The 26,103-nt window shown below is 36.4% G+C and overlaps 1 protein-coding gene across 1 annotated transcript; it reads left to right on the plus strand.

The window, feature by feature from the left end:
• The first annotated feature begins 1,733 nt into the window (after nt 1-1,733).
• LOC123318916 lies at nt 1,734-23,088 on the plus strand. The gene is made up of 6 exons (XM_044905697.1): nt 1,734-2,399; nt 3,359-3,572; nt 6,520-6,616; nt 6,674-6,781; nt 22,647-22,802; nt 22,878-23,088. The coding sequence occupies exons 1-6, from the start codon at nt 1,790-1,792 to the stop codon at nt 22,935-22,937; spliced, it is 1,245 nt and encodes a 414-aa protein (XP_044761632.1). The 5' UTR covers nt 1,734-1,789; the 3' UTR covers nt 22,938-23,088.
• Nucleotides 23,089-26,103: the final 3,015 nt, after the last annotated feature.

A 26,103-nucleotide genomic window follows, 5' to 3' on the forward strand; every position in this document is an offset into this window, starting at 1 on the left:
CGCTTGGAATTGATGGACCCTAATTAAATACTGGTAGTCGCTCCTGAGTATTATCGAGTAGTTCTCGAGCTCCCTTCGGTATGAAACGAGATCCGGTTAAATCCTCCCCAGATCGAAACCCCGAAGAAGACAAGTGGCAGGTCCCGTATTTTCTCAAATTCATTACTCTGGTCTGCTTATTGCAGTCAACATGCGTGTTAGAATTAAGAAGGTGGGAGCACGTTCAGTTCACAGCAGAAATGATATGTCAGCAGTAAAATAAGCGACTACCAGTATTTAATTAGGGTCAATCAATTTCAAGCGTTTTTTCATCGGAGAAGGAGCTGTCGAATCAATACAGGAATAAATGAAGGGCAGGGGAAGATCTTTTATATCGCATCTTTGGGGAGCGGGAACGGTATGCCCCTCATGTGCTGAAACTTGCTAAAATTCACGTCGATGAAAATGTCTTTACTGGTTTGTCGGTACTGACGAACGGAAACGTGGTTATCTTCAAATTCAGGATGTTTTTCAAGATGCTACATCGTTTTTCAAAACTGAAAAGAGGGATAAAAACGGTTCGGAATGTTTACTGTTTTCACCGATTCCTGAATCCTAAATCAGAATTTAAATTAAAACCAAAAAAACGGGAAAATTCGCCGAATCATCTTATAATGAAGACGGATTTTCGTAAAAAAAAATCAAACTCCATTACAGTTTGTTATTATATACAGGATGAATCCTGTTGAACTGTACATATTTCACACCTACCTACCTACCTACGAACGAATGCTCACAAACCCATCAAATTTGGTGAGTGGGAGGACTCCACTAGACCCCATACAGCAGACGTAACAGTTCATCAGTTTCCAGAACCGGACTCTATTTTTTTCATATTATCGGAAATCATATAGAAAATCACTCGTAGATGGAAAAGTTTATAAACCTGTTATGGCAATTCAAACTACACTAAATACATTCTAAATGAGATTCATATAATCTCGTGGCACACCTACAGATTTAGAGAAAAAAAAATATCGAAAATGCGTACTCGGAGATAAATTTTTTGGACGGCTTTATTTTCATGGAAAAACCATATCGAGATGTATCAAAAAGTTGACACAGAAAAATATTATCAGTTTAGATCCACTCGATGTGAAAGTATTGCAATATTCAGGGACGGACTCTCATTTCAGATTGTGTTTTTCAATAGCGGATAGGTAAAAAAAAAATCAAGCCGCCCAAAAAATTTATCTCCGAGTACGCATTTTCAATATTTTTTTTCTCTAAATCTGTAGGTGTGCCACGAGATTTTATGAATCTTATTCAGCATGTATTTAATGTAGTTTTAATTACCATAACAGGTTTATAAACTTTTCCATCTACAGAGTGATTTTCTATATGATTTCCGATAATATGAAAAAAATAGAGTCCGGTTCAGGATACTGATAAACTGTTACATCTGCTGTATGGGGATTAGTGTAGTCCTTTCACGTACCAAATTTGATGGGTTTGTGATCATTCGTTCGTCCACTAGAGCATTTTCAATATATGACCCGAAACTGGACATCGCCCTGTATATTCCGAACGAATGGTTGAAGACCCAGCATATGGGGTATTTTTGGAACCAGCTGAGTACCCTCTACCTTTGTGTGAAGTATGTGCAGTTCAACAGGATTCAACCTTTATGTATTGTACCTCGATGAATGCCATTGACAACCAAGTTTATTCTTGTGCTTTATCATTATCCTGAAATAAATCATAATAATTATACAAGACTCAATCCGATATTTATTTTACAGGTACGAAAATGTCTGACCAAAATGAATCCAATGCTAACAACTCCGATTACTTCAGGCTCCTGAGAAAAATAATTGTTTTATCAGGTTTCAACAGCTTATGGTACAGGGAATCTTGGTCCGGCAAAATGATTCAGTTATACTGCAGAATTGCAGCCGCCATTTTCTTCGTTAAAATAACTCTATTAAACCTCTACTCCATCGAAGTATTCAGAGATATCAAAAGGAACTGGAGGGAAATAGCTTTCTTCTTAGCAAGCACCTTAACCATAGATACCACGATTCAGAAATTCTTCATTTTACGAACAGATGCTATGCAGAAACTGTTCAGAGAGGCTTTCGCTCTGGACAACTGGATCAGAAGAACCCCACACGAGGGAATTAGAAAGGCCTTGAAGCCGCTCAGGGATGAAGTTTACAAAATTTCTATCATACTGGTTTTACTGTTCTTTACCTGCTTTGTTTGTTTTTGCGGAGCCGCAATATATTTCTACATGGTAGGTAGGGCATGTGATCTGACCGATGAACAAAGAAATTGCGAAAGAATTCTGCCTTGGGCAACTATGAATTTCCTCAATATGGAAACCCAGTTTGGGATGTCTATGCTATTACATGCAATAGGTAAGATTATCAGGGTGAAATAAGATCTCGATATTCAAAAAGAAATATCTTAATTGAAAGGTACCACTAATAGTATCTAGAAGTTTGAATTGAAACCTTACATATAACATGTTGTTTTGGGTTTTGGAGGTGTCTGTTGCTGATTATTCAGTTGCGGATTCACAATCACTATGACTCTGCGGTTGAGCAGTATGTCATAATCATATTTATATAAAACTAACTGACCCGGCAAACCTAGTTTTGCCATTTAAATTATTTCTAGGGTAGAAAATAATAACTAACTCATCGTGATTGCTCGATTGGTCGTAAGAAAAAGGAATGCCTTTTTTTCTGTTCTGTACAATTTTTTTTGGGAATATTTTGTTATATAAACCTTTCTCTAACAATAATAAACACAACAAAAAAAGAATTGTCCAATTTGGTGCGATCGTTTGAACAATAAAGCATTTTGAAGTAAACCATAGATCCTCTTTTATTAATATAGACGTTATTAACAAATTGGTTGATGATTCATGAAAGTGTCGGCAAGTTCCGTAAACAGACAACACCTGTATGGAACTTCGCATCTAGGCGCGAAATTGTTTAGGAAACCCGAAGCAGTTCAACCAAAGAGTATCAACTCTTTTATACACTTTGGTTAAACTCTGCAAATGACTGACCCTAAGTCAAATTTGGGTAATTCTTTAGGTGTCCCACTTCATTTGCTGCGTAGTTTAGTTAAATTATTTTCCTTCCCCCTGTATATAAGTTTCCTTCAACCGCCTTTGAAAAATCACATGGTGTGATTCTCACAAATTTCAGGATATTATTGGGAGACCTTTCAATCGAGATAATACGTTGTGATATCTCTTCTGCTGCTTTTGGTCATTCACAGAAAATTACACATTGGGTGTCTCAGGACAAATTTTCTGTAAATAATCAAAACCATTATTGTTCTGAAATCGAATTTAATTTTGCAGGGATCAGCTACATAGAATTTTATGTGGTGGCAGCAAATATAGCCAGATTTGCTGTGTGTGTTTTTCCCACCTTTCGTCTCAGACGTTTGAATCACGTTTTGGAAAATTTCGATCACTACAGCAGATTACTTTGTGAGAAAGAGAAAATATCGATCAGAGATGGAGAGTATTACGTCGTAAGAGAATGTATCATCGAACACCAAAAAATTATAAGGTAATGAACTGCAGTAACAAGTGTTGATTGTTTTATTTTTTCTTTACCTTCAAGAAAGAAAGGAATTATAATATGTAAATATGGATTAAATTGTTTGTTATCCTTTCTTCTATCTCAAATTTCTATCAGTATTCGGTTCGAAGCTACCTACAGGTTGGACAGCTTTCTCTCAACTAGTCTTTTAGAAAGCCTTCTGCTTCCGTACAAGCTGAGTTATTGAAGCAGATAAGGTACCAGATGTAATAGAAGGCAGAGGGGTGTTGTGATATCTCGTCATTCAACTAAGCACAACGAGGGCTTTATGTTTCGAACTTTCGAAGCATTGATTCTGGGTCTGGGAACGATGCTATAGGTATGCTATAGACATATTAATGTTCGTGCTATATTAGTGTTCTGTAGGCGAAAAATTTATTAATAGAATAAGAGGTTGACTAAACATTTGGCCAAATAAAAATGTAAAAAGACCGGAGCATCATCAGTTTCGTATACTTATACTCCCAAACGAATTATATTCGGGTCAAAATTGAAATATCACAATTTTCTTCAACCGAATCGATGGCCATCATGCATATTATATAATACATGGTATTATGACCCTTCAGCAGCAGGCGGTCTGGTGTAATAAAATATTTTTTCTACAAGCGTGCGCGTTCAACCTTTTTCCCGCACGCATTCCAAGTTGCAAAGAGTCACTTTCCCAAAACGTGCGGGAAAAACACCTGCTATTTCTTTCCCGCACGCATTTGCGTGCGGGAATGGATAAGCAGGGGTTTTTCCCGCACGCAAATCTTATAGAATAAATTAAATTCAATCATGTTTCTATGCACAGAACGTCAACGATGAGAAACCCATAGTAATGACATGCAGTATTACGTCTGTCATTATATATGAATTAATCAAATGAGATATGATCTGTTTCGTGAAATGGATATATTTATATATTTCAAGCGCTTGTAGAAAAAATATTGTTCCTAACTCTTGCGGAAAGTGTCTTGCCCGCACTCAACTGCTTACCCGAACTCTGCTTCGCATCGTTCGGGCAACGGCAGTTTCGTGCGGGCAAGTATCACTTTCCGCACTTGATAGGAAAATAACTATTTTGATTACCTACACCAAAACGAATGATTTTCCGGTCAAAATTTTACATGTTTCTCAAAAATGGAATGGCAAGCTCAAGTTATGATGAGTTTCCTCAGATTACTTTATACCTCAGAAGCACCCTTTACGAGATAATGGCGGTAAATCGAAAATATGGAGTTTTTTTAAATAGCAATTAATGAAGAAACTAGTTACGCCAGCCAGAAATAATTTTTTCGAATAGATAAGTTGGCTACTCCTACATATAAAAGAAAATTTCAACTCTGGAATATGCAGAGTCATCATAATTAATTCACATTAACTACAAATAATCATCGAAAACTTTCTTATTTCAAATGCCACACCTGATATTTCTATATCTCGTTAAACGTAAAAATTTATTTAGAAACTATCTCCATACAATTTTCCTCCATCTAAACCTGATAGTTTTTGAGCAATTTTCGATTTTTGATTCAAAACTAGTAAACCATTTTCACCATTATCTCGGAAATGGTCCTTCTAAGGTATAAAGTTATCTGAAGAAAATCATCATAATTTGAGCTTGCCATTCCATTTTTGAGGTCAAATACAGAGTGTTACATTTAAAAAAGTGTAACTTTGGTCTATATTTTGACCCTGTATATATGACAATAATTTTAAATTGTGCTTTTGAACACCCTACACACACCAGAAGAAAATATCTTTATTTAATCCCTCAAAATGAGCGCCGCGTCTGGGGTGGGCCACCCAGTATAATAAAGGGTGTTGTACGAAGTGGTGGAGAAAGATTAAAAGAAAGAAGTGAAAGTGTCCAAAAATGACTACTACTATTGTAAGTTTCTCAGAAAAAGAGAACGAGAATGGGGTATCAGATTTTGTCCTCTGGTTTAAAAACTGTAGTGCTAAAACATCGAATTTTGCCCACCCTGTACATTCATCGCCATATATCTCAAAAACGTTCAAATGTAGAAAATTTTTTTATTTGGACTAAATTTGTGGAAAATGTTATGCTCTACAACTTAAATGATGAATGCGAAACCAATTTGAAGCCCAGGAGGAAAGAAAATTAAAAAAAAACTGATTTTTGTGACATTTATTGCCAATTTTTATTGTTTCGGTTTGCTGAAACCGTCAGATTATATTTTGTCCGTTATTCTTGAATGTACAATGATTTTTTTACTATTTTGACAAGATGTCCTGGACAATTCCCCCTATATACAGGTCTAATTTTTGGTAGAAGTGCTCTACAAGGTCCCTTATATTAATCTGACATGCTCGAGTAAATCCCGAATTTCCCCCTTGGGCTCCCCAACTACATAGGTCTAGTAAGAAATACAGTTTTTGTTACTATTTTGACTGGGTCAAGAAACAGTGTATTTATTTATTGATTTCATTTTTACATAGTATGTACTATGAAATTAATATCACAATATCAATGATATAACCATTAGTAGTACTAACAATTTATAAAGGAATCAGGGTTGTAGTTAAACGGGTTCCCCCATGACCCCATTTGATCCGCCATTTGATATGAATACGACTTTCCAGTTTGACAAATAAATTTAGCGTTCCTATAAGCTGGAAAATTTGCCGCTGGAGGTAAACAAGATAAAGAATTAGAATTGAAAGCTTGTGCATCATTTCGGAATTAAAGGCGGCACTTGAGGAAACTCCTGCTCGAATATGGAACATTGAAAATCTTTTCGAAATGCTGTGGGTATCCGGCTAAAAAATCTGATGCAACAAATTTCTATTTATATCAAATATTCTGTGGGTCACTCTGTACATCGACAAAATAAATGAATTTTTCATTTGTTATTTGAACTAGAACAGGGTATTATTGTAAATTGAAGTTATTTTTTTTTTGCAGCGATTTCACCCATCTCAAAGCAAATACGAAAGTTCTGTTTTTCATGGATTTCCTTACTATGGCTATACAGCTAGCTCCTTATCCTGTTATCATAATGGTAATTTTTTATGGTACCCAATATATTATGCTTTTACCAGATATTGTTCTTTTTCAGGGAACCAAAAATATAGACCACATTTACTTTTTTGCAGTGACTTGCTTGATTTTTGCTTTTTCTGATCTTCTAATGATATATTGGTTTGCACATTATATAGTCGAAGAGGTACGTAAGTCTAACTAAGCTCTCTAGCAAATTAATAAATGAAAGTCTCGAAAATGCAATGCATGCGGAAAGTTACCGACATGCAAGTTTTCAGTTGTGCGTTTCTAGGTATGATCATTGAGTATTAAACCCTGGGTGGGTTTACAGAACCCCCGACTTGTAGGTACTTATGAACAAAAATAGAATTTGTTTCAAATTTGTTCTCGAACTCAGATCATACGATAAACTTTTAGTGAAAAATCAAAGCTGATCATTAAAATTCTGGACTCGATTATTCCGCTTCATTAACGAAACAGAGACGCAAGACGCAAGATAACCAGAGCGTTTCATCAATGAGTTATCAGAAGATACGAAGATTTCAGACCCTGCTTCATAATTGAAGTGGATAATTTGCGTACATGCAATAACTTAAATAAAAAAACGCTTTTGTATATGTAGGTACTGATGTAATAAATTAGTTATCTGCATACACTCTGACAAAAAAGTATCCGGAAATTCTCATTCAAATTGCCCGCGTTGAGTATTTTTAAGTATCTGAAGTTTCTGTATGTTGGTAGGACTAGGTATCCGTAATTATAGAGTTAACTCTATAATCTTTGGCCAAACATGAGCGCGGTCTGTCGACTAGTTTGTTTAAGACAGCTGTTGAAACCAGTCGACCCCAGTGGTAGTCTGCGAATTTTACAATGGAAAAAAATATTGAACAAAGAGTTTGTCTCAAATTTTGTGTTTTGAACGAAATTTCGTGTGTTGCGAATGCTAGAAAAGGCTTATGGAGACTGTATTATCATTGAGTATTAAACCCACTGGGTTTAATACTTAATGGTATTATCGAAAATTCGAAAACCCAAGTGTACGAATGGTACAAACTCTTTAAAAACAGTCGGGAGATCGCTGAAGATTTGTTTCGTTCAGGACGACCGTCGACCTCTTCAACCAACGACAACGTCGAAAAAGTCAAGGAAATTGTGTCAAACGGTCAATAAGTACTCCTATTGAACTGTTTTGAGACGTTTGCGTGAAAATATTCGCCGTAAAAGGTCGGATTTTTGGCAATACAATTCGTGAATTTTGCATGACGATAACGCACCATCTCATCGAGCAACGATTTCAAGACCAAACACTCGATAAATACCATCGACCAGCCACCTTATTCGCCTGATCTAGCTCCGTGTGACTTTTTTCTTTTCTTCAGACTGAAATTACCGCTCCTGGGAATTATATTTGACTCCATAGACGCCATGAAAGAAAATTCGCAGAAGGAGCTGAAGGCCAGCTCTGAAAGCGCCTATAAAAAATGTTTCCATGGTTGGAAAAAACGTTGGCACATGTGTATCGCTTCAAATGGAGCATACTTTGAAGGAGATTCAATAAATATCGAAGAAGTTCAATATTTGTGCGTTTTATTTCAAATTTCCGGATACTATTTTGTCAGAGTAGTACTGCGACACAACTGGCGTTATTTGGGGTAGGGCTCATGTTCAACTTTGGACGCAGAAGGCTGGATGATGATGATGATATGGTTAACTTCCCTGTTCCCTATAACGTCACCAAGGTCCAATATATAGGTAATCAACTATCTTCTCGTTGTGCCCTTACTCTATAACTACATCATATCAATGTTATATCAATGACAAGTGGAATATTTTGCCAAATGTCTTGAAAGCACTGACAAGTTAAAATGTCTGCGGTGGGTCAAGTGAGCGGTGTAAATGCAGTGACATTGCAGACCGGTCATGTTCAATACAATTTTGTTCTAGAGAGGCAGCGGGCGAATCCAATCGGTTGATTTCGTGCATTTCTATACGATCTTCGACAATTCTGACCCGGTGTGGATAATCTAGTCTAATCATAGGCAAAGTACGGCCCGCGGGCCAGGTCCGGCCCACGTGAAAGTCTAATCCGGCCCGCGTCAAGATTTTGAATTAATCACCAGTATTTTTGTTTTCTAAGTTTGACCGCCTTAGATAAGGGAAATCAACGTAACTAATACCTAGTTGTCCCAAAGCGTAAGTTGCGTCCTGCTTATTATCATCTTAAAATGTTGAAGATTATACATCGAAGACGACAAATTAGCTGAAAGCGTATTAGGTGGAAGAAGGACTGATAAATAAAAGTCCACCAATTTGTTATTCAAATTGCATAGAGTTGTGCTCGAGGCTCAGCCTTAGCACTACGTGTGCATCTGGCAGCGGCTGGCATTATTTCTTGTAACTGCGCAGATTATCGACTTTGATGGTATCCACAGAAAAAGCAAAAGTCGCCAAATCTCCTTCGATGTTCCAACGACTGCATCACAACACACAAATAATGATGCATGGAATCCAAAAGTTGCAACGAACGGCTTGTTACTGAGCTCCAAACATGAAGGCAGTATTCAAGTGTGATTAATCCATGAAAATTTATTCGATTATTCTATTCTGCGTAGTTAGAATCGATTAAGTAACGGTTTCCTTCTAAATGAAAAATTTTGAACTTTAAGAACGGTATTAATTATTGGAACTAACATTAATTTTAGTTTAGCAAAGTTTGCGCGCAACTTAGCATAGGTGTAGTGTTCTAGTTCTCTCAATTCTAAACTAAATTATTGTAACGTTTTCTTCGCTTGATTAAAACGTCCAACTGATTTAAATTATTTATTTACACTTAATACACTTATAACTCACAAACACTTCTATTTATTTCCACTCTTGTTTATTTTCACTAGTCGCTTGCACTGTGAACTATAACTGTACTTGCCTACCTGCTCCTCCGCTGGGCTTATAAAGAGAATAAATAATAAAGCGACCGCTCTGGTTCTCGAAAGGTCCGACCGCAAGGGCCGGACTGGTTACATTATTTTGGATTTGCTTGGGAGCATAGAGAAAGGGAAAGAGTCTCTTGTCTCTGCTTGGGAGTCTTGGGACCTCGAGTTATAGCAGACAACAGCACCGTTACAGGGATGATGATATTAGAGAGTTGAAGTGCGCACAGAACGTTAGCCTGAACGTAAACGTTAACGTGAGAAATAACGTCAGATATAACGTTTACGTGTTGTGATGAAATTTGAGTTGAAGTGCTGCCATCATGAAACGTCAGACGTTAAACATAACCTATCAATTTGATTTTGCTTTCGTTTCGCGAGAACTCTCTTTTATCTAATATTGAGCTCCGACAGCTGGAATAACATTTGGAATATTGATGTTCTAATGATTTATATGCCTATTAAAGAGAATTTTCAGCTTGGAAGTATTTTATTATCAATGAAATGCTCAAGTGTTAGAGACATCAGAATTGCAGTGTAGTTTCAGCCATTTCCTTATGTACTGAATGTAATCTGATAACACAGTAATTTAACTTAATCCTTTTGATAACTTTCAAATCACTGCTGATTTCCTATAATTTTCGTTCATTATGAGAAAATACACAGGAAATGTAAACAATGACAGTTTGAGGTTATCGAGAATTGCATTTAACAATCAAAATTCGGCCATTCGCAAGTCATCGGTGCTACTCGTTTAACGTTCGGTTAACGTACGTCGATGTTTAAGGTATACGTGGGAGACCGCTAGTTTACGTAGGCCGTAAAGCTGACGCTAACGTTAACGTTAAAAACGGACGAATGAGCATGCGTAGATGTCAATTATAACGTTAACGTTTACGTTCATGGCTGCACTTCAACTCTCTATTATGCTCGCGGTAGTTAGTAACGAATCGAGCATTACAATTTTCGTTTCGTTCGTTGTTAACGTCTGTGTAATTCGAAGTATTTTTGACCTTTTGATTTTCATTGATGAGAACAACAAAAATATCACACATTTTTCAAAAATTTCAAGAAACAAACAATCACGTCCTTCAAAGTACCTTTGACCAATATTTACAACATAACTACTGGTGGGAGGAGCACCAAATATGACGGGCGGAATCTGGTATCGTAGGCATATTTAATGAATAATCAAAATATCTCGGGAACAACTGCATATTGTTATGTGAACATGTGTTTTCCACTATGAAACTATGAAAAGCAGCGCAAGCAGCCGACTATAAAGGTGCCTACAGATTACTCTAGAAAAGTAAAAAAAAAATTACAAAAATTAATTATTGTTCGGTAGGATACGAAGGAGTATATGAAAAATGAAACTGTGATTGAGCTTCTAAGAGTTGTCCATACTCTGGTAGAAATTGGCAGTGATGATGCTAAAAGCTGGTCAGATTACTCTGACGTGACGTGGGCCCACGTCATAATGCGCATGATTCAAAAATCTAACATAGGATTTTGTGCGGAAGCGTTAAATTAGTCTGACGTGACGTTGACACGTGTATTCCCACGTTCCCACATTGAACGCTTCCGCGCAAAATCCTTTGTTAGATTTTTGAATCATGCGCATTATGACGTGGGCCCACGTCACGACAGAGTAATCTGACCAGCTTTTAGCATCATCACTGCCAATTTCTACCAGAGTATGGACAAATCTTTAGAAGCTCAATCACAGTTTCATTTTTCACATACTCCTTCGCATCCTACCGAACAATAATTAATTTTTGTAATTTTTTTTTAGGTACTTTTCCATGATGTAAGTCATGTTTGATGTAAAAATCGAAATAAAATTAATCACTTGTAAAAATGTGTATTTTTCATTTTTTTTGGCCCGCCTAGGTAATTTTTCATTTTATCTGGCCCTCCCCTCAAAAAGTTTGCCCATGCCTGTCTAGTCGATTAACATAAAATTTCCGCCGATGGCTGGAACAGGGTTCTGAAATAAAATCACGATAGCTTACCGCTTTCCTAGTTGCGTTAATGATAATAATGAGATCTGCACATTAAAACAAACGCACACTGAGCCACCATCAAAGAAAGTCGTTGACCCCGTTCTCGCCACATTAAGATTCGCCTATCAGTCATATACAGACGAAATCTGGTCTCATCCGTGCATAGACTGGATTTCTCATGTTTGAGTGCCCAACGATATTTGACATCAAAGATTATACTATAATCTTTGATTGGACACGTCGATGATCCTTAAGGTCAGTTCATATTATCCGTCCGTCTCGGTTCAGTTCAGCTCAGCCAAAATATCTTTCAATGTGTTTTATATGGACTAATTCATACTATCCGTCTCCGATCCTTCAGCACCTATCGGCACGCTTACGGCCGTCCGACGGTATTCTTCCAGAGAATATTTTGCGGATGGACTGAAGGGCGTGGTTACACTGAACGAGACTGAACGTATAATATGAATAAGCAACCGCTCAGTTCAGCTCAGTCAATCGAGGGTTTTCCTTTGTTGTGAAAGCTTCTTTGAACTTTTCTTTTGTATTAATTGCGAAATTTTTCACAGTATACAGGATGATTCATAACTATTGGGACATAGGCTAAGGGCAGATTGTTTGGACCAAAATATGGCGATAGGACCAAATATACCCCAATAAAATATTGCTGTGGAAAAAGATAGAGGACGTTAGAGTTAATTTTTTTTTTTCGTTTTTTGCTAATAATTTCACTGTATATTTTCAATGTTACATAAAATGAATAAACTTAAATTAAGTGTTCTACGTGTCCTACCCCCTACTTCTATGCCCTTTCTATTTCTTTCAATAAAGGACTTTAAAACTTTGAAGAAAATATTATTCTATCCCCCTATAAAAAATTCAACTTCAACGCCCTCCATCTTTTTCCACAGCAATATTTTATTGAGGTATATTTGCTTCTATCGCCATATTTTGGTCCAAACAATCTGCCCTTAGCCTATGTCCCAATATGAATCACTCTGTATAATCGAAATGATTTCCTGTTCATTCTAAAATAGCCATGATGTGTGGACCAATTTTTTTTATAATGTCCAATATTCACCTTCAACTTTTCTCTTTTCAAATATTGGTTAGACACCCAATCCTTTTACCGACTTTTTGTTCCTCTTCATCTTCGTCTAACAATAATGCAAAAGCACAACATTCATTCAGGCGTACTTGCAGCAAAAGTTTACGTCCTATGAGATAGGGCACGAAAGAGAAACAACGAAAATAATAATACTGATAATTTAACAATATTTTTTAGGGTCCTTTTTGTACTGTTTTGATCAAAATGAAAGGCTTCATGTGTCAAGTGCTGGTCAATTCGAATGCAACCGAAGATTCACGACACACGAAGCGGAAGGTGACTGAGACGATCGTGACTGATAATATGAACGCAACCTCCGTCAACGGATAATGATCCTTCCGCCGGCCTGAACTGAGCGGAACGTATAATATGAATCGACCTTTACTCCTACTCAATCGCGGGTACCTGGCGCATGTTCTTGCCCTCAAATTGCTTCAACAGGGAATACTCCTTCTGACGAAAATGATGTATTTTTATGAAATATCTTTGAAACGTCACATTTCGAAATAACGATTTCAACCGTTTCCAAAAAAAAATTATTTTAAGTACTTAAAAATGAAAAATGAGAGTGGGTGTTTAAAATTTGAAGCTTTTCGTTTTTATTGCACAAGTTGGCAACAACGACTCAAATATGCGTTGATAATAAAGGACAACAAATATACTATCTTGATGAGACAGACGAAGACGGCTGTCTATGAAGTCTGGGAGGAACGAGGAAGGTCGTAAAATTCTATGGGATTTTTATGGCCAGTTGCTGTTGAGGCTCGCCAGTGAGTACGGGCCTTATGATGGCTGTAAATCAATCTGTTATTATATAACAAGACATTGTTCTTTGTAGTTTCTAGTTGGCGCTGTTGCCAAGTCGTAAACTAGAAACGAAGCGATTTAAATTTTAAAACCTCATATTTAAAGAAAGATTTTGAATAGTTTCCTCGGTGCATTCGAAAATTTCATGAATAAAACTCATAATTATTCAGTTTAAACTTGCATATGCTATGATAACCCAAATTGAGGAAAATTACCCATTCCGAATTATTTAACCATAAACTATCCTAATATCAATACTGGGATGCTGTTAAGAATGGATTTCGTCATGCAGTTAATCTCATTAGCAGATCTTGTGTGACGGTTGTAGCTCTTGCTATTCCACTGCCATTATTATATGCAGAACTGAACACTGAACCCCCCCAAGCGTCGAAAAGCTAAGTGATTTTGCAATGGTAGAACCTTAAAAAAGGCCTCCGGAAATACTCAAGCATGCAGCTTTGTGTGCCTCCTCCCTCCCAAACATATCATTCTAGTTGCGCCACTTATATTCTCGAAAGTAACAATTCTCATTTATATTTCGTTAATGTTAAAAATTGAGCGAAGCCCCCCTCCGACCTCTCTCTAGTCGACGCTCCTGCCCAACTGCGGTGGCCACGTATGGTATCCCGATTCTGCGGTGCGCTGGTTGAACGACGCAGCGGCCCCACTTTCAGTGTTTTTCAGAAGCGAAAAACTATACATTATACATTGTTTCTTAATAATTCTTTTTGTTAACACCGTAGAATTCACTTCTCGCTGTTATCATTTTGATTTGTATCACCTCGCTTTAGTTCACCTCTTCTAGTGTAATCTCATTTTCAAGTCTTCTCGCTCAATCCTGGTGCTAAATTTTTCTTCTCATAAGGTACACTCAGACTTCTCAAAATTATTAATTTCACCATTTTCATGATAATTTCATTTTGATGAAATGAGTCCACGTGCAAGATATTTCAGAATCTTAAAACAGATTCATAATCCTTGCTAGCACCACTCAACTGAAACGTCCATTCTAGACAAATCGATCAATTGCCTTCTCAGAACTATATATTTTATTATATGTCATAATTTATATAGATTTTCAGACTTCTCTAGATCTTCTCACATGAAAATGGGTGTGTAGAAAAAGGATTGAAACTTCTCAAGTCCTTCTCAATAATAATGATTACTGATTTATTGTCTGCTCATGATATTCCTTTTTATTAGAATCCGTTTACTCATTTTTTAAGACAACTCTTATGATCACCTCTAAGTACATATAACTCATTACTGTTGTTGAGTTTCGGATGAATGAATCCTCATATTCTCCAGGGTGGACCCTGGATGTAGTAGTTTTCCTCAGAACAGGATGTGAACACCTCAACTATGGTTAAACGATCATTGATATTGCTCGATACACTCTCGACCTGGGCTCCACCCTGGAAAGTCTGCCCGAGTACTCGTGTATACTCATTTGGTATGATCTACTCTTTATAATTTGTACTCTCATTGATTATTTTCCATATTCATTCATCGAACTCAACATACATGTTAGTTTTCTCAGCCTTCAGCACATCTCAAAAATCAACGATTAGTGATTTTTTTTTATAACTCAGTACTCTCTTGTCCTTCTCTTAAATTATCAATTGTTTCTTCTGTTTTTCTGATGAACGTTCTAATCGTGCTTTCTTGAAAGCAGTTCGTCTCTGTAAATGTTGAATTCAATGATAAATATTTGATGCACTCTCATAGGCGTAGCCAGGGTTGAGTTTCGGGGGGGGTTTTGAAATGAAATTTTTCTGATTTTGACATATAAATTGAGACTTTTTGAAACTAATATTATGTAACTATATTATTTCGGGGGGGGTTTGAACCCCCAAACCCCCCCCCCCCCCTGGCTACGCCCGTGTGCACTCTTCAAGACCAACTCAATGTATATGAATAATACTATGTTCTTCACAGATTAATTATGATTGTTTTTTTCATTTAATTAATTATTATTGAGCTTCTCATTTAATTAGAATTTATTGCCCCTTTCATATTATTTTTAATATTCTGGTGTTTCTCAAATTCATTAATTTTGTGCTTCTCATTCAACTTGTGCGACTCTTGTTTTGCTCATATATGCATTATACTTATTGATCAACTCATATTTAATGTATCGATTTCTCGTTGATGATCAGACTTAGACATTGCAGTTTCAACTCTGGCCTATTTTTCTGTACTCTCGCGTCTTCTCCTTAAAATTCAGTATTCTAACCTTCGCGTTTTCTGATGGAATAAAGAGGCTCTCGCAATCAATTTTCAATTATTGAACTCCTCAACATCTAAGTCTGACATCAAGTGACTTCTCATTTGAACTGCTCTGGACGATCTCTTGTTTTTAGTTGAATAATGTCTCTCTGATCATTCAAAATCATAACATCCTCGATTTTGAACATTTGGTCCTTCGGGCCGGATAATTGAGTTGGAATTTCATCATCATTCACTAATCATATTTCCCCGTTCTTCTCATAAGCACGAAACATGGCCTCCTCGAAGAAGGAACAGCTCACCGAACCTTTCAAGGAACCGACCGGCTCTGATCAGCGAAAGGACACGACATCTGAACATCTCATGCCTCCTCAAGATGAAGCCTCCTCACTAGACCTCCCAAAGGAGGGACCACGGACCCGCTCAAGGTCACGCCTCGTCACTCCGGGTCTGATGATCAAAATGTCGACTTAGATCAACCGCCTCAAAATAATAAAAGACATCTCGGCTGGACTCCTCGACGAGCAGCACAAGGGTTTTCTAAAGACCCACACGCATTTTGAAAATGCGTGGCCCGAGTCTCAACTCGACCACGTGTACTTCTCGACCGACATGTTCGTGGAAGAGGAGTCACTGTGTAACCGTTGTGTCAATATTGAATTTATTGAACTCCTCAACGTCTAAGTCTGACATCAAGTGACTTCTCATTTGAACTGCTCTGGACGATCTCTTGTTTTTAGTTGAATAATGTCTCTCTGAGTCTATAGATGTTGTTAATATTAGTTTGCTTTTACTGTATTAGCTTCATCCAGGTGACATTCATTTTATGATTGAGAACGATATTCAATAAATGTTTTTATACCATCTCCAACTCAATTATCTTTTCATACAGTCCACTACTCTTCAATTACAAAATCATAACACCCTCGTTTTTTAACAGTTAAGTTTAAGTCTTTTTGGTTTTTTTCTGAGCTTTCAAAGGTTTTAACCTCAGATCTAATTATCTTGTAATAATAATAAAATAATCAATTCGATACTCTCAGAATTTGTACTTGTGCTATCGAGGGAAGACGTCAAATTTGGGATTTGAATCGACGAGCCAGTTGTAACTGATTTGTAAGCCCGGGTGTCCACTGGAAGCGTACTCGAGCGGCTACGCGCTCACGCGAAACGAGCGTGAACGTGCGGCAAGCCGCTACAGATCCCAAGTAACGTATTTCAATACAGCGTTGTCCACTGCAAGCGACTTCGAGCGGGCGTTTTCAAGCGGCTACGAGCTCGTACGCGCGATCCGCCTGAAATGGGATCTGTAGCGAGTGTAGCGCGTGCACGCCCGTTGGCTCATTCATTTCAGTCCGGTTAAATTGAGATTCAGTAAGGATTTTGCGCCTATAAAAGATTTCTATTGCTTAAATGGCTTCATCAGTGACCGAATTAAATCATCTTGGCTTTTTTCCTTCAAACGAATTGAGCATAACTTTTGGCGGACAAGAAATGGGGTTTTTTGTAGTTTTTCAATCATATGTCTTCAAGAAATACGGATATCGACTGATTACTTGCGAGAAAAGCTATAGAGTACTGAATTCTACGTCGAATGAGATCAAGTGTGTACTTTTTCTCACTAATTGATCCCAAAGTTCAAGTTTCAGGACAATTTCCTGAAACATTTTAAAATGTTATATTTCATATTGATTTCTCGGCAAAATCTTTGAAAGCAGCTTATATATGAGAGAAGTATAAAAACGTATAAAAAAGTTGTAAAGCATTAAATTTCACATCGATTGAAAACACGCGTTCATTACACAAATACAATTTTTTCGTTAAGATTTCAGATTTAAAACATCATAGACCATTTGGTGGTCATGGACAGTCAACGACAATATCACTGAAATTTTGCTCAACATTGATATACTCTAATATGGAAACGGGTTGAGGAACGCCGCCTCAATCGAGAATTTAGTGATATATAATAAAAAAAATTGAGCTTTGTTTATATTCAGTTTTCTAGGGGAGATAAAATCGAAAAAAAAAACGAAAACACGCATTTTTGGTCATCAAAAAATTAGCTGAGGAAGAAACCTAGGACAGTTTTTCTGGATGAGTCGTTCAAACAATTGAATACTTATTGGAAGAATTGTTTCACGTTGTTTTCATCGCATTGTCAGTAAAATAATATTCGATTCATTCAGTAGTGGTTGGGAAATATATAAGGTCCGTTCTTCGGTAGACAGTAGAAATGGTTGAATTCTCGATTTGATTTTGGCTATAAAAATTGCAGCCATCGCAAACAACAAGCAATAGGTACTGGATTGAGAACGATCCTTCGGCTCCAACACTGAATTGAACGCACGAAGCCGCCTCCAGTGGACAACCTCTGTAGCGCCGCGCCGCCTGTTTTGTAGCGGCTACAAACGCTCGTTTCGCGTGAGCGTGTAGCCGATCGAATACGCTTCCAGTGGACACCCGGGCTAATAGATTCAAGTCCAAATCCCATTCTGCTATCACAATTACTTTCAAAGCTACAAGTGGGTGGTGTAGGTTCCTACAGGAGCGTGCCTACCGCCGCCGTATCAATGATAATGATACGGGGCTCCCGGTCTCTAACCAATATTTGGCAGATTCGAATGAAATTCAGTATTGTATTGCACTTTTTGGATAGTAAACAAAATTGACTGATTTTTATTAATTGCGGAGATGATAGATGAGTTTTTATATAATTAATTCTGATTTTTGAGTAAGTGATCTAATTGAAATTTCAATGAGAGAATAGAATCCTCAATAATTTTTATACAAAAAAGTACCCTTATTATGAGAATTTACTACCTACATCATCTCTTGGGAATCCGGCTTTTTGATAAAACAGCATTCACTATTCAGTCTCAACTGCTCTGTCAATCCATAATAGAATTCCAATATTGCTTGAAAGTCTTAAGGTTTTATAGATTGAACCCAAAGATTGAAGATTATATAATCTTTCGTTGAACCTTTTCCAGAGGTGATATGGATAGATTAGTTGCTTATGGGGAACTTCTCACACCGTGCTCTTCGGAATATGTACTTCTTTGCATCGAAATTCGTCGAACACTAATGCAAAGATATACAGGCTGTCCCAAATCCCAAAACTAGTGAATCAAACGTCACACCACGATAGAGTAGATCAAATACTATCGAATGACACCAACATTAGTTGAGCGAAAATGTACCGTTTCTGAAAAAACCTAATCTAAAGTTGCCGATTTTGGAACTATTTTTTCAATCACAAGGCCAATTTGTGATTAAGGTTAGCGTTCTTCTCCCATATTATCACCCCTATAGAGTGGGTTTATCCTGAGTAATAAAAATCATGTAGAAAAAACAATTGTTTTGATTTACATTTACTTAGGTTATCGATCAACTACTTAAAATAATTTCAATTAGGGGAGATAAAACAATAATCCCAGTTCAATATAATTTAAAATCGATATCCTTGTTCACAAACTGGCCCTGTGATTAAGAAAAATAGTTCAAAAATAAGCAACTTCAGGTATTTTAATAAAATTCTGATTATTTTGGAAACGGTACATTTTCGTTGCACGGGCCAATCCTACCATTAGTGCAAAGAATATATATAATCTATACAGAGTGTCCTTAAACTAGTGAATCAAAGGTCACACCACGATAGAGTAGACCAAATATTATTGAATGACACCAACAGTTCAACGAAAATGTACCGTTTCCAAAATAATCAGAATTTTATTAAAATACCTAAAGTTGCCGATTTTTGAACTATTTTTCTTAATCACAGGGCCAGTTTGTGAAGAAGGATATTGATTTTAAATTATATCGAACTGGGATTATTGTTTTATCTCCCCTAATTGATCGATAACCTAAGTAAATGTACCTAAATCAAAACAATTGTTTTTTCTACATGATTTTTATTACTCAGAATAAACCCACTCTATAGTTGTGATAATATGGGAGAAAAACGGTATCCTTAATCACAAATTGGCCTTGTGATTGAAAAAATAGTTCCAAAATCGGCAACTTTAGATTAGGTTTTTTCAGAAACGGTACATTTTCGCTCAACTAATGTTAGTGTCATTCGATAATATTTGGTCTACTCTATCGTGGTGTGACCTTTGATTCACTAGTTTTGGGACACTCTGTATAGATTATATATAATCTTTGCACTAATGGTAGGATTGGCCCGTGCAACTTCCAAAACGGCTTCTTCATTTTCAACCGTACAGGGTTGAGGGGAAAAAAGTACCTTTTTCGCATAATCTCCGATTGAGGTTTGCGAGAGTTTGTTCGCAAGGAAGACCTCGTTCAGTAAAAGCTTCTTCATAGAGTCTTCTGGCATCACGCAAATTTGGTTTTGCATACTTAATATGAATATCAGCCATTTCTAGATTTGAATATGGCACCATTTTTATCAGTTCAAAACATTTTTGAAACACTGGAATGTGAAAAAGGCCCACAAAATTTTCATGTTTTACTGATCATTTCGGAGAGAAAGACGCCCGCATTATAGTACGGAAATGTGTCACATCTTTGATCAATAGCTTGAATTACTAACTGATACAGTTGAAAAATAGAAATTACCGAAAGGTTGGTAATATTAGGAATATTGAATAATTTTCAGTTATTCCTGAATTTCAGCGATATTTTGGTGTACCTATGTATATCACTATGAAAAATTGTGCAATGTATATAAAGAATTGGATCAGCGATGTCACCCCGCCGCTATTTTTATCGAAATATGTTGAAAAAACGTCGACAAAATGACAAATGATTGTGAAAACAAGTTTCATATACACTTAAGTTCATTTTTTTTTCTCAAGTAGTAAATTAGAAAAAACAGAGACGGGGTGTCATCAAGACACTTCAATTTAAAAAAAACCAAGGCTTTAGATACAAAATTGAAAGCGTAAATTAAGAACTAGTGAATGCTGTTTTTGAATGGAGATTCATGAGGTACCTATTACTTAGAGTCTTTATGCACCGAACGCCAACAATGAAAAACCCGTGGTAATGGCATGCAGTCATGCAGAATTACGTCTGTCAGTATATATGTTACGGCTAAAGATAGGTGTGAACATAAACTTAAGATTAGCCGGCTAAACTTAGGTTTAGCTTCTTGTATTTGCTAATGTTAGTTTCTTCTATCTTTAGCCGGCTAAACTTAAGTGTAACCACATCCCATCGGCTAAAAATGTAGAAGGCTTGAGGGGCGCAAATTTTCGGCAATTAAAAGAATATAAAGAAATAGTGATACGAGTATAATCAACCTATTAATGCAATGCATTTTTTGTATGAATTTCACATATTTTAATAGCAGAAAAGCATTCTGTTGAGCAGTTGGATAAATGAGAATGAACATTATATTTGTTTCATCTGTGTCTCAACGAATTCTTTTTGACGAATCTAAAAATCTAAACGCTTGATGACAAAATTCATTACATGCTATTTTGAGTGTGAGGGAAAACTGTAGTGTTAATGATTATTTTTCATCTTGTTATTATTCATAATTTGAGGGAAATTGAATGAGCAGACAAAAACTTCTTCACCAAAATACCAAAGGTTGAATTCTAGAAAAATATAAGTAGAAGTGCCCAATCTTGTTTGTAGTTAACCGGACTATTTGGCACAAAGATTATAGAGTTAACTCTATATCCCTCAGGATGATTCATGAAGGTTGACAACAGCCATATTTTGGAACCCGTATGTTCAATGACTCGGGAAGAAATTTTTAACAAAATCAGCTAGAGAAAGTGTTTTCAACTATGTTCATGTTCATAGTTTTTTTTTTGTTCTTTTTTGCGCAAGAATTGGTTGGAAAGAAATTGCAACATTAGTTCCTATTTCGTAATTTTTCCATAAACCCAATTATTGAATGGTAGGGAAAATATACTTTTGTTTACGGAAAAAATTTTCTATGTCTAATATCTCATTTTATTGTGGGGTCATATTATGGTTTTTCACAAATGAGGCTCGGTTTGGAGAGCATTAATCTCCTAAACAGATGAAAATAAATCGTTAAATGTAGAATTGAAAACCCATGGGCGTTATGTAATACAACCCCAATACATTCGATGCTCTTTTGCATATTTCAATTCTAAAAATTTAAACAAAAAAGTGGCCGTGTGCTTTCGTCCTCTCCCATCCGACCATTCATGATACATCACTTGTCCGCGTGTCCATCGAATACATTTTTAGCCGTTCCGTTTTGGGTAATGTGCACATTAGCCGGCTAAAGATGAAATGCCCTGACGCGGATGAATATTTTATCGAACTTTAGCCGATCCTCGAATATAAACCTAAGTTTAGCCGGCTAATCTTAAGTTTATGCTCACACCTATCTTTTCATCAAATCGAATTTGATTCGTTTCGTAAAATTGATATACATATTTATATATTTCAAGCGGTTGTAGAAAAATATTGCTCCTAACTCTTACCTTACCTTACGCTTACCTGGTAATTAAATAATTTTATGAAGGACTTATCGGAAAGTTCAATCATCACCAGACCATCGGGATAGAATAATATTTATCTCGATGCACTAGACGATTCAGTTCATCCAAAAACTTCCGTGTACTGAATTTAATTTGAATCCCCCAAATATTGAGAAAGCTATCGCAAATTGATTCGATGTTGAACGGGCACTAGCACCCTTGGGATGCATTTTAGGACCTCAGTTGGTATGAAGTTTACTTTATATTTTGACGTCTAGAATCAACCCTTGAAAGACATGAACTGGACACCTTGTATTCATTATTTAATTTCGTAAACTGAGTAATGATTCGGGAGGCTCCATAAGATTTTGATTTTATTGTATATTATAGGTATACATGGAAATAAATGCCCCGTGTCCATGTGAAAATTTTTCACCTTTCATTTGGGTTCTGGTACATGATAACGGTAGAGTGATTTGGCTCGTGTAGCTTTTAGCTTTAAGTCACTTACTTTTCTGATGACACCGAATAATTTCAGAGTAAAGCTGTCCAATCTTCTGTATTCTCTAGTAATTGGCAAGAGGCAGATATTCGTACCAAGAAAATGCTCTTGTTAATCATGATAAGATCTAACAGACGTTTAGTGCTGAAAGTTGGTCCCCTATACGAAATGGATCTGAACATATTTCTTCGGGTAATGAATCATGAATCACGAATAAATTAAAATCTATCGAAAAGCAGAAATTAAGAAATTTTTCATGTTTTGCAGATTGTCAAAGGGATGTACACAATGATTACTGTATTTAGACAAGGAACTGTTAACCTGTGAATCCTGAATCATCAGATTTGACCAAGCTGAAGGAAACAAGGAATTACGAAAACAATAAGATTTATCTATTTGGAAATACTAAAGCACTTTGTTCGATATTTCATTTAATGTAGCTAAAAAGTTTATTTCATTAAAAGCATAAACATTGGAATGTTTTCATAAGTACACCTAATCCAAATAATTGCTTTGCAAGGCCATAATCTGCTGCTACCCAACAACCCAACTTAGAAATCCATTGATAGGAAACGGTCCATCCAAGCTTTCTGGAAAAGAAAGAATTTCCAATTTTTTTCAGACACTTCATTATTTGGTTTTCTTCCTTATCTTTATCCTCTTCAGCTTCTTAAACAATGTTCAGCAACTGGTCAGCTATATAGTCATATAGACCTATTAAAAAATAAATGAGCTTAATAGGCCATAGCTCACTGATGTGAATATAAAAAAAAATTCAATATCAAAAAAAGTCTCTAGCAACCTCGAGATTATCTTGCCACGGCCGCAAGCGTCCTCGCCGATAATTTTTCTCTCGGTTGCTAAAGCTTCGTTTCACTGCCTAGATATAAAAATAACTCTTTCGTGTACCTAAACAAAAAATGTAATAATGTACTAATTTCCGAACGAAAAGTCGACTATTTTTGAAGGCAAGTACTTTTCGTCTGCATACACTTTTCGTCCGCAAACTCTTTCAGTATGGCTTTACGTCACTAAGATACCAATACTAGATAGAGGAGCGATTGAATAAATTTTTGAATACAGAATTTGATGAAAACAAAATTGCCCGTGTCAATAATTTTTATTAGCTGTTGTCAAATTAATTCTTCACGAAATCTGATAGATTTTACGAGTGGTACATGGTTTAAATGTTAATTATAATCAAGACTCCAGACAGAACTGAGGGAATTTGTAGATATGGCAACCTATACTCCATTCAAATTTATTTTAGCAGTCGGTTGGCCATAAAATAATTTTATCAAGTTTTTGTAACTAGAAAGGAGTAAGGTTGGCACTCATGAAATGTCGTTAATGTCATAACGCCGTTGCCACAACTAATATCAATTTTTATTACGAAAATTCCGAAAGTGATTGAAAAAAGGGACAGTGTTTCAGGAAGTGCTATTTAAAATTCAGGTCCGCTTCCGCTCATTCAAATAGTTATACCCTGATATTCTAAAATCCACAATACGTCATATAATGTTTCATCTGAATCTAAACGACTTATATTTCAGCTGAATATTTCCACAATCAGAAAGATTGTGAATGAAGAGGATGAAGAATTTCCTTCTCTTGGGCAGACCCAAAAAGTGATGGCATTTGAGAATTTTATATTTGCGTGAATTAATGCGAAAAGTTTACTACAGGATTTTCGATGAATGTCATCGTAGAATAAGTTCCCGAAAATTTATTCTTCTATTTTTCATTTGACTTTTCCTATACATTGTAAATGTCTTAAGGTACCATGGTACCAAAAAATACCTAATTATTATTATTATATCACTATATTAAGATGAACAGCAACCTTTGCAATGTTGCAGAGGTTGCGTTCACAAACTTATTCCAAGAGTAGGGTATGAGCATACTGCAAGGAAAACAGGATACGCTTGTGGAAAGTTACTCAGAGTAATTCTGTGAGCGCAACCATCATAGACATAGAGACATGGACTGCGCCTTCCCTTTCCATCTATGCCTGAAATACGGTCAAAAAAAGTGACAGAAAGAAACTGAACATCGGGCAGTATTTGTCTTTCTCTAGAATTTTGATTGGTCCGCACTCACCTCTATGTGAACACAAAAGAGACAGGTAAGGTAATGGTAATGGTAATGGCGAATTCAAAAATCTAGACGCCCTCTGCCGACTGAATTACGAAACTACTTTGTCAGTACTGCAAAGTTAAAACAAGTTTTGTTTCTTATGTTTTCTCTTATCTTACATTGTCTTACAAAGTATTATAATTATTATTTGGAGAGGTTATATTGGGATTATTGTCTGGGTTTCTGAATAGAAATACTGATTCCGAAAAAATATTGGAAAAGGTATTTACACCAGTGCTTTCAACTGGCAGGAGTTAGGTTAAACGATTTTTCCCTGCAAGAGTTTTCTGCTGAATTCAATTGACGATTTAGAATTACAATTCCATAATTTTCATACTTCCAAATGAATTGAAGTATCTGTATAACTTGTTCCATGAGATGAGCTGAATCATATTTATGTCTCTGGAGATTTCAGTATGAGGAATACCTATGTCATAACATGGAATTGAAATATTTTAAATAGAAACTTTAAAACTTCCACATAAACGCATTACTTATCGAGATGTTTAGTTTCTACCTCCTTCACAAACTCAGTATATTCTACCTCAACATTATTACCTAGGTTTACTGTAAAATAATAGGAATTTGTGTTTAGGTACAGTGGATCACCAATTATTCCACAATTCATCCCTTTCAAATGAAGTATTTCCAAAGAATGTTGATCTTTCTTTACGAAACTAAATCAGTCAATTCACTTCCGATAATTCTGATGAATATCTTGATTTACTAGAAAAACTCTGTTACGCCGTACAAATCTCGAAAAGAGTACTGACAAACGTCAAAGCTTGTTTACATTTCGCAGCCGCAGCGCCCTCAACGGTAATTGGATTCGCGAAATGGCCCGATGATCATTTCTCTCTTTGAAATAGCCAATTTCATGCAGGCATTGCTCAGTCCATGTCTCTATGTCTAAACCAGGCGGAAGTGTTGTCTCTGGTTTCGTGCTTCTCGGAGTTGTCTTGTCAAAGATTAACTCTATTCCCTTGAACCCCCAACCAATATTGATCGATTTTCAGATCGTCACAGGTAAAATTCTCAGGTGTCACCTTTGAGCAAAAACTTAAATGGGTGCAGCAAATCGATTCCATGTGCTCCAGGGCGATTTCACAGTGCAGAATCATCAAGAGTTTGGGCTAGCCTTCGTGGGGATCACATCATACCACCCTTATCAATATCTACAAAGGCCTTATCAGACCATATCTGGACTTTGGTGGAATTTTATATGGTAGGTGTGCTGAAGCCCAATTGCAGAGGCTGGATAAAGTTCAGCTTGCGGCCATACGAACCTTCTTAAGCCTTATGAGGTCGACCCCTACTCACGTCATCTTGTTGGAGGGGGGAGAACCCCCGCTCAAAT

The sequence above is a fragment of the Coccinella septempunctata genome, chromosome 8, assembly GCF_907165205.1.
Source record: "Coccinella septempunctata chromosome 8, icCocSept1.1, whole genome shotgun sequence".
NCBI lineage: Eukaryota > Metazoa > Arthropoda > Insecta > Coleoptera > Coccinellidae > Coccinella > Coccinella septempunctata.

Bases quoted from the DNA above. Each gene is read 5' to 3' on its own strand.
- LOC123318916 (XM_044905697.1), top strand. From the start codon at position 1,790: ATGTCTGACCAAAATGAATCCAATGCTAACAACTCCGATTACTTCAGG. The intron at 2,400-3,358 runs GTAAGATTATCA...TTAATTTTGCAG, and splicing joins TATGCTATTACATGCAATAG to GGATCAGCTACATAGAATTT. The intron at 6,782-22,646 runs GTACGTAAGTCT...GAATAATTTCAG, and splicing joins CACATTATATAGTCGAAGAG to AGTAAAGCTGTCCAATCTTC.